The sequence below is a fragment of the Ictalurus punctatus genome, chromosome 27 (assembly GCF_001660625.3).
Source record: "Ictalurus punctatus breed USDA103 chromosome 27, Coco_2.0, whole genome shotgun sequence".
Lineage (NCBI taxonomy): Eukaryota > Metazoa > Chordata > Actinopteri > Siluriformes > Ictaluridae > Ictalurus > Ictalurus punctatus.
This window is the reverse complement of record NC_030442.2, coordinates 10,794,569-10,811,022: the sequence shown is the minus strand read 5'-3', so window position 1 is coordinate 10,811,022 and position 16,454 is coordinate 10,794,569. Positions and strand designations below refer to the sequence as shown.

At 37.1% G+C, this 16,454-nt stretch overlaps 1 protein-coding gene across 1 annotated transcript in view; it reads right to left on the bottom strand.

The window, feature by feature from the left end:
• The window catches only part of si:ch211-186j3.6 (neural-cadherin), a 265,014-nt gene that overhangs the window by 11,033 nt on the left and 237,527 nt on the right, over window positions 1-16,454 (bottom strand). Inside the window, exons 30-31 of the mRNA XM_017458309.3 lie at window positions 13,363-13,543; window positions 9,626-9,870 (exon numbers count right to left, since the gene is read on the bottom strand). Coding sequence (XP_017313798.1) covers window positions 9,626-9,870; window positions 13,363-13,543 — 426 coding nt within the window. The remainder of the gene's footprint in view (window positions 1-9,625; window positions 9,871-13,362; window positions 13,544-16,454) is intronic.

Below are 16,454 nucleotides of genomic sequence, written 5' to 3'. Positions count from 1 at the left end.
GAAAAAAAATCAATTCCTCCATGTGATACAAAAGGAGAAATAAATGAATGAATAGATAAACAGATAAATAAATAAAATACTTCCTGGATGAAAAGACCGCCTGGTTTATTGAGGTTCAATATGGTTCTCTGTGGCTTCGTGAGTGATTTTTCGCTCTCTTTCTCAAAGCGTAACTTTTAAGTTAACAGTTGTGAGAGATTTCAGAATGAGTTCTGTGAGCATTATTTTATAAATTCAACTCTGTTGGACTGCATTCTGGTCCTGCATTCTCCATTGATTTGTAAGCCTGAGTTGCTGCCCGCACGGGATTACCCAGCAGCCCTTATGAATTGCCGGAACGATCGCAAACACCTTTAGGGCTGAGGTACTATTCATGCATCTTCTAATTGTGTGGATGTCTAGTATATGAGTGACAGTAAATGCACACTCACATGAGTAATGATGATATAATGTGGGGCTTGGCGCATTCGGTGAAAACTTAATTGCAAGAAGAATGAAAATATCCATCATACGACAGGCAACAAAGAGTAATTATTTCTTAAGCGCAGGAGAGAAAGGGAGGGCAAATTGCCAAAAATATCGATACCGGCCAACCACAATCTAAAAATGTACAGGGGCCATTAATTTGTTATACGCTGAGTATGCACTCTCCATCTTGTGCTGTCTCTACTTTGCAGTCTCATAAATACGTTGCCTAATCTTCCTTCATTCTTTCATTTTCTCAGAATCCTGATCCTGATTTTCTGTCTATTCCTGCCTTCATCCTGCACCCCATTTTCATCTCCGGTGTTCTCACTTCTCTTGCACTTTTGTCATCCCCTTTTGCTGTATTGCCTCATCTTGCCTTCTCTATGGCTGTGAGTGCGAGTTAGTTTGTTTGTGTGTGTGTGTGTGTGTGTGTGTGTGTGTGTGTGTGTGTGTGTGTGTGTGAGATCTGCCACAGCCCTGTTCCCATAAGCGAGCTGACTCTCCCGCCTCTGTCTCGAGGAGAATTGTCTGCAGGGAAAAGCCTTTGAGAACTTTTAAGGCTGCAAATCAGGATCAGCATGAGACAAGGCTGACATTTACTGCCATCCAGACACTGGCTAATCTCAACACACACACACACACACACACACACACACACACACACACACACACAGTAAGAAAATAAAAATGGAATCAGAAATGCACAGTTTTATTGGTTGTGGCACACACACACATGCACAGAGAGAGAGAGAGAGAGAGAGAGAGAGAGAGAGAGAGAGAGAGAGAGAGAGAGAGAGAGAGAGAGAGAGTCCGCAGTGCACAGCTCATCTGAAGTGAGAAAAAAAATCAAAGGGGAATAAATCCAGCAGGTTGGAACAGATATGCTTCAGAAGGTGTGATGCAGTGGTTGCTGATGTACACTCAGATATGTGCGTGTGTGTACGTGTGTGTATGTGTGCAGCTAAAAATAAATTAATAAAAACGAAAAAAAAAGAAGCCAAAGTGTATCTTTTTAGTTACTGAGGTTAAAGTTGGGGTTAGATTTAGGTGTAGGCACAGCATTAATTAGCTAAATTAATAATTATGTCAGTGGAAGGTTTTCACAAGGATAGGAAGACAAACACGTGTATGTGTGTGTGTGTGAGTGTGTGTGTGTGTGTGTGTGTGCATGCATACGTGCGTGTGTGTGTGCAGAGAGCCTTCCCCATCGCACACACTTAATTAAGCGCACCAAACTTTGTTGCCATGGAGTCCGAATGTGGTGCTTATTAAATATTAAATAAATTACTTGGCACCACACTCTGCACTTTCACTCACTTCTCCAGCACCATTAGCACAGAAGAGAAATGAATAACATCTAATATTTTTCTTAAGACGTAATTATGGCTGAATTAAAGACTGTCTTTATGTAAATGGACGTCTGGGAACTGTGTTCTACAGTAGGCCTGTAATATACAGTGTTTGGAAAAACCATCATGTTCCAGTCCAAAGATCTTTGAACTAGAAACTAAAATACTGTCGTAATGTTCCTGTATTATTTTTCATGCTATGCAAGCTAAAAAAAAAAAAAAAAAAAGGGTATTGTGATACACAGTAGAAAATACATTATATACAAAGTATGACATGACAGTCTATTTAGACTTATTAGTGTCATTAGTGACACTTCACTTTCGCTAGGTATCTTTCAGAAAGTATGCCAGTGGTTTGTGCTAAAATATACTACTTTGGTTGTACTAACAGCAAACTAGATAGCATCCAGCCCACTAGCCAGCACAAAATATGATGAATAAAAAACCTTAACAATCAGGTAAATGTTATAAATCCTTATTAAATATCTAGTAACACCAGTCATTTGGTTTATTTCAGGCTGTAAAACCTGCTCTAAAATCCTCCAGATTTAGGGAAGGGGTGGACAATACTTGAGTAGTTGTACTTCGTTACTATAATTAAGTATTAGTTTGGCATATACACCACACACCATTAGAATGGCTTCAGTTTAGCATTCATATATTTCAGTTTAGCACCCAATAAAGTTAATCACTGTAGGAAAAAAAAAAAAAAAACTCGGGATAAATCTGGAATGCTGCCAATTTGCGACTGGCCATAACCTTCTCATGCCACACAATACAGTCAATGCTGCAGCTATCCATGCAAATTTGAATATTGACAAGTCACCAGACTGCCTGAAGATGAGCGCCCCTGGCCCTACCTCAGTTAAATTCTTCAGTATGCTTTGCTTGACTATGCAAATACTCATATATAAAATGAGGCATCTCCTGTGCCTCCCTAGAAGGCATGAACTCCATCTAATTCAAAAAAGCATGCTCGGGTGAGTTTCACTAATTTGAATTGCGAAATTAACTGGCTATATTTAACTAAGTTAGCCTGTTTTATTTGCTAATGCCTGGTTTGATTAGCATCAATTCCAGTAGGTAACATAACCTGGTTAGGCAAGTCAAATTCTAGCTTAATTAAATATTGCCATAATACTTTACAATAACAGTACGTGAATAATGTGCACTAATACCTCAGTGAATACTAAAATATGAACTAATGACGAGTTAAAGCATGTACTAATCACAAACTAATGAATAATTAACCTTAACTACTGCACAATGTGAGCTTTATGAATTCATGTGTGAATAATGACCACATTAGTACATGTTTATGAGATCATGTATTAACTAACACTAACCCTAGGTAAACTAAATCAAACATGCCCTATAAGAAAGAATATGAATTTAATGTGCAAAAATAATTTCATCTCAATGTATTTTGACAATCTCAAATTTTGACAATAAACCTGATTTGCAATGGGGTTTGAATGAATTTTGATTGCAACTGTATATATAGTTAAAAAAAAAAAAAAAAAATAGGTACAAGTATAAAAATTAATTTGTAATTATAGTCAGGAAAAGTACCAATCCCTGAGAATGATACTTATGTATATAGTGTACTTCATTATTATACAGTATGTATAATAATGAAGTACACTTATCCACATACACACACGTTGGTGTCTATGAAATATTGCCACTGCACACCAGTTCATATTCTACCTTTCTTTTGACAGCTGAAAACATATGGTGTATCCTTTCAGATGTCTTGTTGCTACAAGTTGAAGAAGCAGGTGACACAAATGACAGTTCATTGGAATAAACATGACACAAACTGAAACACACACTGAAGAAATTAGCATAACTCCGATCCAGATTCTCTTCTTTACTGTCACATGTCTTGCTGGCGACAGCGGAACAAATTTCCATTTCTGGTTTGTTATCATAGATATAAAAACGTCCAATGTTTTCATGTCATGTCATTGTCATTTGTAGCACAACACGCCCCACCCCCCTCTTTTTTTTTTCCATGGGCACGTACACATTTTACTATACTTGTGAGGACCTTCCATTGACATAATTATTAATGCTGTTAATTGATACATTGCTACACCTAAACCTAACCTTAACCTCAGTAACCAAGGGGAAAACGTCTGACTCTTTAAATAAAAAATAAAAAAAGAAAGGAGATCAATCAAATGGCCCCACAACGTCAAAACTGTAAGATATTCCTGTCCAGTTGTACAGGCCTGTAAAAACACTACAGCTCAAAAGTAATGGCTATTCCACACACACACATAATCCTTTTACTTTTAGCCTTTTCTGATTTCTTTCTCCACAGCTCTCTCAAATGAACATCATAAACAGTGCTGTGCACTTTTAAGGACCAAGAAGCATGGCTCCAGCGAAGATGGAAAATCTTATAATGATTCACGTTTCAAATAAAGCTTCCGCTTGGCATACAATGCTGTTTTCTAACATCAGAATGATGCACGCAATGTCACAGACCCAAATTTAATATGTTTTATGAAAACAACACATTTTGTGTAATGGAATGACTGAAGAGAATAGAAGATCTGAAAAGACTGAGAAATTAGAAAGACAAAAAAAATACTGTTAATGTGGCATTTCCTTCCTCCTTTCTTCCTTCTTTCCTGTGCTATATATAAGGAACTCATACAGACACTTGCTGTCTATAGGCACAAGATATTATTGTGACTTCAATGTCACTTATTCAGATTCAACAAATTAAATTCGTCAGTTCCATCCATCTCACAGTATGCACAACACCAGTAGATTTATTCTGCTGGTTGTCTTTCATGTTCAATTATATTTCATGGGGAGGTCATCTGTATAGCCACTTCAGTGGGTGGAATAATTACTGCTAGTTTATGGAAGAGAGGTGAGTTTAAACCAATCTGTTCTGAGCTTCAAGCTAGACAGTGTAGCTTTTTTGAGCTGTTCTTTTCAAAAGTACAATCCCTGATGAATTCACCCCTGTTATTCTAGTCACAAAGGTAGAGATTAGAAAGCCCTGATACAGTTACTGCTACAAGTAGGGTCAGATTAACTAAATATATTAGAGACTGTTAGCTACCTCAAATCACTGCTAATACAGTGCTTTGCATAAGCTTGTTTTGTAACATGAAGTCCATTGAAAAATACAAAGAATATGGCATAATCCTAACTGCCTAAAGGAGGCCATCCACCAAATGTCAGTGACCGGGTAAAGAGACGCTTAGTCAGAGAAATATCCAAGAGTTGAATGGTAATTCAACACAATGCTGCCACCACCACCATAATTCACCTGTTCATTTGAAATCTGAAGCATGCAGTGTCTGTACCATTCCTTTGTAAATTAAAATTAAACACTTTCCTTCCAGAAAATTACCATCGTCCCGGACAAAAGCCATGCTATGCTTGAAAGCTGATAAAAGAATATCTTATGATTATGTCCTGCATTTTACACCATGGGTTTCAGCATCACTGCTTTATAGCAACAGATATGCAGACAGTAGTAAGTACAGTAGCAGCGACTTCCAATCTAACTCTTTCTTCAACTCCATTTCACACTGCACACTGCCTTATTAGTCAGCAAGATCCTTTAATCACCACACAACTCATGGACAGCACGTGGCCTTGGACCACGTACTTATTCTAAAAGACTTTAATTGCCCTACACCACAGGATAATCTTCCATGCATGAGTTCTTTGAACAGAAAAATGCAGCAGGTAACTAAGTGTACACTGCAGGATTAAATCAGCAGGAGGCTTCTCTGGAAATTCTGTACCATTCATTAGGGTCTTTTGTAAATCACGGAACCAAGCTCATTCAAACGATCATGCATGTAGAGAATCTATTGAATAGATACATAGTTAATGCCCTTTGTAAGAATGCAATACTATTAAACAATTAAACAGCACTTTTTGATAACTTAGTGAATAAAGTACCAATGCTAGGGTGGTATATCAAGGGTACCTTTTTTTTGTTTTGTATGTTTAGTTTGTATCTTTTACCTGGGATTGTGAATGTGGTGTAGCTTTAATTAGGCTCTAGAGCACAGCGCTAATTCAATGGTCATTATGCTCCAACCATATGTATAAAGATACAAACTATATGCATTATACCACATGGAAAAGTACCTTTATTAAAAGATACCTTTAATGCTTTGATTTTTGAAAGAGTATGGGTCAGTGGCAAAGTTGTAAAAGAGTGAAAAAAATGTTAATTACATTTTTAAAAATTAAAACAAAAATATTTTGGATAATAACTCAAACGTCATATGATTTACCTATAAATAAACATGAAATATATTTTTTCACTTAAAACACTCATTAATCATTTAAAAAAATTTTTTAAATCAATATCTATTTATAGAAATGAAAAGTGTGCATGAACATCAATGATTATTTATTTTCTAATAAAGTTATTAAAAACAAAAGTATGCTAAAAATTTTTTACATTTTATTTTCTGGATGTCATACATTTTTAAGTAAAAATTTTGCTTACACCAACCAGCTAAAACAAGCTCACTTGACATTGTTCTTAACTATTGTATTGCTTTAACACTTTTATTTACTTTTATTCTTTAAAAAAAGAATACCACAATAAGTTTTAAGCCAAACTGTTTAATAAATTGTTGTCCTATGAATCTCAGATTTTTAAAAACTAATCTACTCTAACTATGGTTATGCTACATAGTAAATTATTTAAATTCAAAAAGTAACGGTTCCATTCTAAGTAATGATTGTATTGAAGCATTTTTAAAAATTAAAAATAATAGTTAATTCTTCATTTTTTAGGATTAGTTAATGGATACACACACACACACACACACACACACACACACACACACAAATGTCATGACCTTGACCCATATACAATCAAAGCTTGCAATAATAGTCTGCATGCTTCTTCCTGGAACTAGTGTATTTGATCTCACCCCTTCACTCCATTGCTCACACAACACTGCAGTAAATCCAAATTGAATAAATCCTCACTTATCACCACTCAAATCCTTCCAGAGTGCCAAGGGCCACATAATAAAGACACACAAAAGAGAGCTGATAATGCACAAGACAATATCACCAAGGACACACCTCTAACACACCTCACAGGCCAGTTTAAGTTTAACACACTTACTACTCTGAGTAGTGGGAGCTGAAAAGTTAAGGTTCGGAGCGAGTGATCAAAATGTTGTGAGTTCAAACCCCAGGGAGTCACTGTTGACCTTGAGCAAGACTTCTGAACTCTGCTGTTTGGATTGCTGAGCCTGTCTCAAATTTAGGCTGCCTTGGATGAAATGCCTGTAAAATATAAATTTTAACTATGATCCCCATGGATGGAAACAGCTATGATTTGTTGAATAAATGTCTATAAAAGATGGGATGGTGAAGATTTATGTATTATGTATTATTTATGTATTATGACTTAAAATGTATATTTTATATATATACAGACTCTTCTACATTACTCTTATTGACAGCATCAGTCAGTTTGCTTAATTTTTCATCAGTCTTTTTTTTAACCTATAAACAATAATAATAAAAAATGGAAATAAAATTCTACACTGAGTTATTCATTCAAATTTTCTTTAGCTCTGTAGCCAAGCAGAGGTGAAAGAAGAGTCAAGAACACGAGCACAGCATACTAAACCAATTAAAGTCCCTGGGAGAAATAAAAAACAAAGAAAGATGGACTATTTGTGCAAAATGTCAATAGAGCAACTGCATTCCATTCATCGGATTCAAGGAGACAAACAGGACAGCAGGCAAAAACCTAGACAGAAGGGTTGTTTTTTTTTTTCGTAGGGAAAGGTCCAGACAATTGAAATTCTTTCCAAAACTGCAGTTCATTGATCTTCATTTCTACCCCAGCATTAGTAAACAGCACATTGTACGCCTACAAATTAAGTAATTAACACTTCTAAAAGCTGTTGCAGCTGTGAACATCAAGGTCATAACAATGATGCCATGAGGCTAATCTGTGATTGAAGGAAAACGATTATTTTAGTTTGTTTTCGGCTTATATCGGTATGCTGGGTGAAACAGATCTTTGATCAGAAAACAACAAGAATGAAGAAGTAACGAGTACGGTCTACATTTCTATGTGAGTCAAGGTGCTATTCAGGTCAATGCTATAACAATCTTAAATGTAATTTGTAAAGCATGAAGTGTTCACTGCTTGCAACAAATGCAAGCTAGGTGTGAATAAAAATGTCAGACAACTATAGTTGAGTGCAAATAACAGCTCTTGACAATCAGTCACGATCAATCCTTGAGGACGAGGGATTCTGACACATTAAAATCAATGAAACTAACTTTTTTTTTTTCTTACAGGTACGGACGTGCTTTCTGAGCTGAAACAAAATACGCTCTTCTCCATTCTGAGCTGAAACAAAATACGCTCTTCTCATTTTGGTATCGGTACTGGTACTTAGTGTGAAAAACGGTATTGATGCATCCCTAGCTGAAACACATGATCATGCATTGATTACATCTAAATATTTGGGTATGTCAGTAAATAAAGCCTCCACTTTTTGAACAACTATATACAAAATAGATTATGAAATGCTCACAGTATGGCTTGGACTGAAAAGAGTTAAAGCACCAAAAAGACCTCCTATTGCTTATTACATGAAGTGAATATAACTTGACATATAACCTGTCTTATCTTTCACAGGTGCTATAGCAAACACTCTCAACAATAAAAACTACTATCAAGATATGAAAGTCAAACATATCCTACACATAATGCTCACAAACAGTAAGCATGACGTGAAGCCACAGGCTACATTCGCACATATATACTCAGATTATATTGCATGGCTGTTATTTGATTTAGAAGCTTAATTATGAAGTCCTGAGATTTTAATTCTAACTGATGCACATTAATATATATTATATATCACACATGAATCACGACTACACAAGATTACATCATTATTGATTATGTACAGTATGCTTTTAAAAAACCCTGCTATCATGGCCACAGACTCACCCAAACTGGAGAATTAAAAAAAAAAAACAGGTGATTTATTTCCTAATCTTCAACTGTCCAGTTTAGGTGAGCCTGTACCCATAATATCCTCATTCCTGTACTCGGCTGACAGGAGTGGAACCCAATGTGGTCTTTTGCTGTTGGAGCCCATCCACCTCAAGGTTAGATGTTTTGTGCATGCTGAGATGCTTTTCTGCTCACCACAGTTGTAAAGAGTGATTACTATATCCTTCTTAGCACCTCAAACCAAACCAATCTAGCCATTTTCCTTTGACTTCTCTTATAAGGTGTTTTCACCCACAGAACTGTCGCTCACTCAACAGTTTTAGTTTCTCGCACTATTCGATGTAAACTCTACCAACTGTAGTGTGTGAAAATCCCAGGAGACCAGCAGTTTATACATGCCCTATAGAGTCCGCCAAGAAATTTTGGTGCTGGCCCACGTGTCCGGGAATGATTAAGTTTACCAGACATCTCATTTCAGTGTTTATTTTGCACTGTAATGTTATGAACTCTGCATATGCAATTGTGGAGGTGGGGGTGTGGTTGAGCGTCATCTGTGGATGGAGAAGAGGCGGGTCGAACCGGCAGGTAACGCGTAATTCTGAGCAGTGTTGGATCAGCCTGAGTTTACTTTTGTGTATGTCTTTGTGCTTTCAGTGTCTCCCGTAACGAGCGAGCAAGAGAGAAAAGGGGGAGAGAGAGAGAGAGAGAGCGAGACAGAGAGAGAGTGAGAGAGTGAGATTGATACACACATATATATAGAGAGATTCAGAGGCAAAGAGAGCAGAAAAGTTCAAACAGGACATGATGGACATACCTAGCAGTGCCATGAAGCAGATGCATATGGCAAAGAGTGATCTGAAACTCAGACCCACATCATCATGATAAATGGCCAGTGTGACCTCGCAGTGGCGCCCCCTGTAGCCCTCTGGGCACTCGCACGTGAATTTGGAGGGCGATTGGGCCACGCAGGTACCCCGATGGCACGGCCGGCTGGCACACAGGGTGTACACGCAGAATTTGCCTGTAGCGTTGGCCTTGACCATGTGACCCGGCGGACACCTGGGATTAGGAGAGACAAAAATGCACAGATGGAGAGGGGATTATGCAATTAATTATCAGTACTGTACAGTAGAGGGTATAAGGATGAAAAGTTGTATATGTTTACGTGAATCAGATGTAAATCTCTGTTTACGGAAATAATTTTTGAATTTACCAAATAATATGTCTCATTATTTGATTAAACTACTGCACGGTTGAATTCTTGGATCAGATTAGTCAGAAGGTGTCGATTAATTTTCTCAGCAGCTCCAAAAGTAGTGCTGGCGGTCAAATAACAGGTTTCTATTTATGTATTCATTCTAACATGTTTTGTTTCTATAGTAACAACTTAAAAAAGGGATTGTGGATACTCCACATACACTATTTTTTTTTAAACATATAATTGTTGAAATGGTGAAGTTTTCTGTGAGGAGAAGTTTATTTAGAATTTTTACACGGCATCTCTAGTGTCAGCTCTTTGTAACAGTCAGAGGTACAGCTGTAACTTTCATTTTTTCGACACAGGAGGGTTTTGTGATTTCTTGGTAATCCTCAACACAAAATTAACTTTAAGAGAGAGAGAAAAAAAGAGAGCCTTGTGAGGGAACTCTTTATAAAGCCCTAACGTGATAACAGGAACTTCATTGACATTCCACAACATTAAACATAACTGTATCGATAAAAAAATACAACACATTGTTGGCAAACTCTTGTGGTATGAAAGGAATAAAATAACTATCAACAAAACAAAACGATCAACTTCGCAGAGGTAACCATAACTTCGCTTCATATCGGTCCTCATCACATCACCCCCCCGTTGTTGATTATTTCCCTATAACGTTATGCCCTGTCATGTTTTATTCCTTACAAAGTGGGATCTTAAAGAAAATAACAGATGTATTCAGTAAAATTCTATCTATAAACATATACAATGTCATGATTTGCATATAAATTATAACGATAAGCCAAAGCAAAAGACTCTATAAATCTTCTTGCTGTGTCTAATTCTCAGACTGTACTGGATCTCCAGATATGGAACGCTCAAACACACTCGTATAATCTCTATGAAGCAGATGGAGCAGTGAAAATGTGAAAAGATTTCTATTGAACACATGGTTAAATACTGTTATGCTTCTGCCTCTTTAAAACACACATCTACAGACATGTGCACACACACACACACACACACACACACACACACACACACACACACACACTATGTGCATGAATTGCTCCTTGCTGGACTGCAGCCCCCGCTGAGCTGATAAGTGGGAGAATAAGGAAAAAAAGGAATTCTAGCAGATAAGAAAATGGCCCCCTTCTAGCCCCCTCAAACACACATGCACTGCAGACACATATGAATACACAAGCACCCACCTACACAGACCACACACAAACACACACTGTTTAACTCTAAGTAACAGGAGAAAGAGCATGGTGAGGTCTTCACAGCTTGATACTGGCAGGTTTACAGACAGCCCCAGAGCATCCAAAGCCCCCACCTCATGTCTGTGAGTCTCTGTGAGTGTGTGTGTGTGTGACAGACAGAGAGAGAGAGAGAGAGAGAGAGAGAGAGAGAGAGAGAGAGAGAGAGAGAGAGCGAGAGAGAGAGAGAGAGAGAGAGAGAGAGAAGACAGAAAGAAAGATATGCAGGAAGAGGATGCAAAGTGAATACATGCCTTTTAGGGCTTTTCCACTAGAGAGTGCATTCCCAATGGGGAACTATCCGTACCTTGGTTGAGTATCTGTGTCCATTTCCTGTCGCATATTATAGAAATAAACGTATCCATCAATTCATCCATTTTCTGTATCACGTATCCTACACAGGATAGCAGGGAGCCTGGAGCCTATCCCAGGGGACTCGGGGCACAAGGGGCGACTGTGACTCATGTTGCAGGTTGTTGACTAATCGTAGGGTTGGCGGTTTGATTCCCGGCCCACATGTCTCCACATGCTGAAGTGTCCTTGGGCAAGACACTGAACCCCAAGTTGCTCCCGATAGCAAGTTAGCCCCTTCCATGGCAGCTCTGCTACTATTGGTGTGTGTGTGTGTGTATATGTGTGTGTGTGTGTGTGTGTGTGTGTGAATGGGTGAAAGAGACACAGTGTAAAGCGCTTTGGATAAATGCGCTATATAAGTGCAGACCATTTACCATTTACAAGGCAGGCGACACCCTGGACGGGGTGTCACATACACATTCACACACTATGGACAATTTAGAGATGTCTATCAGCCTACATCGCATGTCTTTGGACTGGAAGAGGAAACCAGAGTACCTGGAGGAAACCCCCGAAGCACGGGGAGAACATGCAAACTCCACACACACAGGGAGGAAGTGGGAATCAAAACCCCCAACCCTGGATATTCGAGGCAAACATGCTAAAATAAAAATAATAAAGGTAGGAGTTCTCTGGAGGGTTGTGGTGTGGTGTAAACTTTTTCAATGCAAGATTATCGTTAACAGTAAATACAACCATGGGAGAGCTTCAATTCAGGGTCTATAGATGGATGCAGCGATGAAATTGAACTTTCCATTGTACAAAGCACCGGCTGACCATTTATTTTTTGTGCTGTACAGTAAAAGCATGTCATGGAGCTGTGATTTTAATCACAGAGGAAACAGAAAGTACAATTGAACAATTGAATTCAGATTTTCTCAATTCTTTGCAAATTAGGTAGGAGAGAGTAAAGCGACAAATCCATTGTTTGGAACGATTCCTCTGCGAATCTGATGGTGTGTGGGGTCCAATATTCCTTCTGGTACCCACTCACAAACTTAGATTCTTACCTGCAATTAGTTTCCATTTGCTCGAGAAAATGGAAGAAAAACCTTATAACCGTGGATTTATCTTATCCTGTCAAACACAGTTTTAATTAAATATCTTTAGAGACATTATGGAGGAAAATAAACCTCAGAAGAGATAATTAGTGCCTCTATTGAGCGTGTATAGCTAGTATATTTAGCCTGCATTGCTAATCTGGCAACGAAGCTATTACAAAGCTTATCAGTTAACATGTAAATTGAACATCTAATTTTCACAATGATTAGTGCATTATTTAATTTGTGCGTAATTAGGTGATATGTAGTTACTACCTTTTTTATCTGAACCAAAAAAAAAAAAAAAAACGTGGGTCACTACACACTAGCAAGAGAATAATTTGTTGCTTGCTTGCTTGTGTGATCATAGGATTGGGAATGGTAGCAGACACTATTGATGACTCCTGTCGGAAGGTTGTGAGTTCAAATCCCACTGCTGCGTCCTTGAGCAAGGCCCTTAACCCTCAACTGCTATTATCTATAAATGAGATAAGAGATAAGGGCTTCTGCCAAATGTCATAAATGTAAAAATAAGCACTTCTAACTATTTTCACTGGTCTGTCCTAGCTCCACCCATCCCTGTAAGGGGATCTTTGCAGTAAAATGAATGACAGTGTTACCACACCATGACAAACACATGTACACAAGTGAATGAGTATGAGTGTGTGTGCGTGTGAGTGCACATATTTTGTACCTGCACTCGTGGATCCTCCACAGGTCGACACAGGTGAATGGAGGGCTACACTGATTCCTCCTGCAGGAGTCTGAGGAGCAGCCCAGCGTCACTCCCACAGTGCTAAGCACTAACACACCATCTTTGGGCTGAGCGTCCAAAGGCATGGAGCGGCCGTTTAGCCTCAAGTCGCGCATGCAGCCTGAAACAGATGCAGGGAAAAGCTGAGATTCAACACTAGTTCAAGTCAGTGATCTTGACAGATGCTAGCTGAGACTCAACATTCAAACAATTACAGCACCTTCTTTCAGAATTCATTTCAAAACCACGGCCAAAATCTCACACACTCCTGAGCAAAAAAACAACTACAAATTATTAGTTGGGAAATTATCAAGAATAAAAAAATAGATAAAGTAACTTAGTATGAGATTGTTTTTCCCATTCTTTAAAAATATATCATACTTTTAAAATACAGTGGCAAGAAAAAGTATGTGAACCTTTTGGAATTTCATGGTTTTCTGAATAAATTTGTCATAAAATGTGATCTGATCTTCATCTAAGTCAAGAGTACTGACAAATATAATGTGCCTAAAATAACAGTAAGTGAAAATAAAAAGTAAGTGAACCCTTACAATTAATAACTGGTTGTAGACTCATGAACAGAGACGTTAGCCAGTTCCAATGATGCCTTCAAATCTTTGGCTGTCATTCGGGGTTGTTTCTTTACCTCATTGATGAGTCTTCGTTGTGCTCTTGGTGTCATTTTGACTGGGCGTCCACTTCTTGGTAGAGTAGCAACAGTCCCAAAGTGTCTCCATTTGTCGAATGTTTGCCAAACTGTAGACTGGTGAATTTCTAAAGTCTTTGAAATCACTTTGTAACCCTTGCCAGCTTTATGTAAATCAACAATTCTTGGTCATAGATCCTCTGAAAGCTCTTTTTGGCGAGGCATGACTTACATAAGCATGTGCTTCTTGTGCAGAGCAAACTCCAAAAGTATGAGGGGTTTTTATCAGTCAAAGTAGCTGTAGTCCACCCCTCCAAACTCATTTTCTGAACGAGACTCCAATTAGCTTTTTTGAGGTCATTAACTCAAGGGTTCACATACTTTTTCCACAAGCACTATGAGTTTTTTTTGGTTGTTCTCAATAAAGACATGAGGGATCAGAATTTTTTTTGTGTTATTATTTTAGACACATTATATTTGTCAATACTCTTGACTTAGATGAAGATCAGATCACATTTTATGACCAATTTATTCAGAAAACCATGAAATTCCAAAAGGTTCACATACTTTTTCTTTCCACTGTATGTGTGTGTGTGTGTGTGTGTGTGTGTGTGTGTGTGTGTGTGTGTGTGTGTGTGTTGAGCATCGCATCTGCTTATTATACTAGACAGTACTGAGACCATCTTTATGATAAATTGTAGGATCAGATATTTTATGATCATGTGATGTAGCAGATACAAGGTTATGGTATGATGCCATGACTGAACCATGTGTTGGACAATGTAATCTGTAATAAACTTGACTATACAATATAAATATATAAACTATATAAATATGTTTGGTGAGTCATCACCATGAAAAACAATCATGGAGAAAAAATCCAACATGCCTCCTCATTCTCCTCAACATTCTTGCATTAATTAAAAAAATTAAAAAAAACAGAAAAAAACAACCTACATCACCCTCTGATTTTGAGAGAGAAACTATTAATGTCCACTTAACAGACAGATATTGCCCCTGTTTCTGCCTGAGGCTGTCATCCTTTCATTCCCCTCAATCCTTCATGTCATAAGTAATTTCATCCTTCCTAATCTTATCTGTTTCATGCCAGGTGCTCAGTAAGTCCACACATCTGCTCTTACACTGAAGTTGCATTTAAGCCTATTATAAATTAATCATCACTAATAAATCTTTCATCACTGCTAATACAATAGAGTGTAATCAGTCAGGAGAGAAGGATTAAAGTATGAATTCATAATATGTTATGATTTTGCTCCAGTTCAGACCAGAGGAAATTGCCCAGTACCAAGGACTGTTTTCACTTCAGCAGTTTTAAGAAAACAATACATTTTAGTGAAATTATATTTCACAGAAAAGATTACCTCAGTCTTTGCAATTAGAAGAAGAAAAAAAAGATTTGAAGATTGATTGTTTTATGCTTCATTATTTCTATTTTTCTTTAGAAAATACCTAAATGAGTCAACAGACATTAGTTGTTAAGAGACGATAATAAAAGTTTGATTAAAATAAATTTAAATTTAAATTAATAGTTCTGATTAAAATAAAATTTTGGTGCTATTTGAGGATTTGTTTAATTTGACTTCAGTTACAACAGTGAATTTTAAACCTGGTTTAACAAATCAGTGATTAAAACAAACCTGTGATTAAAATCTTTACCATTGTGTATACAGTATTTGACAGCATTAATATAACTTATAAAAGACACTGCTAATGTAGTCATGTCTTGTTAATTTGCACATTTATAATGAGAAATTAACTACAACAAAAAAAAAAATAAACAGTATATACACAGAATGTATCATGTTTTGAAGTTTTAAAGATGTAAGATCGAGATTTTTTCTTTGGTCAGCCTAGACATGTTTTTTTTCTTAATGTATAATAAACTCATTACACATCAGAGCAGGATGCAAAAGTCCCAATATATTAATCCTAATTAAAAATTCATAATCCTATGAATGTGCAAATTGGAAACACTCCAACCTTATACGTGTCCCATCCATTTAACTGGTAAACTGTAATAACAAAAGAAAATTACTCTCTACGGAGAACTGAAAATAACACAATTTAGTGAAATGATATTTCTCAGGAAAGATGACCCAATTCTTTGCCAATAGAAGTAAAAAAAAAAAAAAAACCTTTGTTCTTATTGATTGTGTTATGATTTATTATTCCTAATTATTTTAGAAAAGACATAACCGAGTCAACATCATCCATTAGTTGTTATGAGAGGATAATAATAGTCTGATTTCTGATTAAATAAAATTTGTACTCAAAAATTTAAACCCTACTGCATAATAACAATCCTAATCAAAAGGATTTTGGTTACAAAAGGAATAGGCTTATTTTAACAGCCTTAAGGATGAGT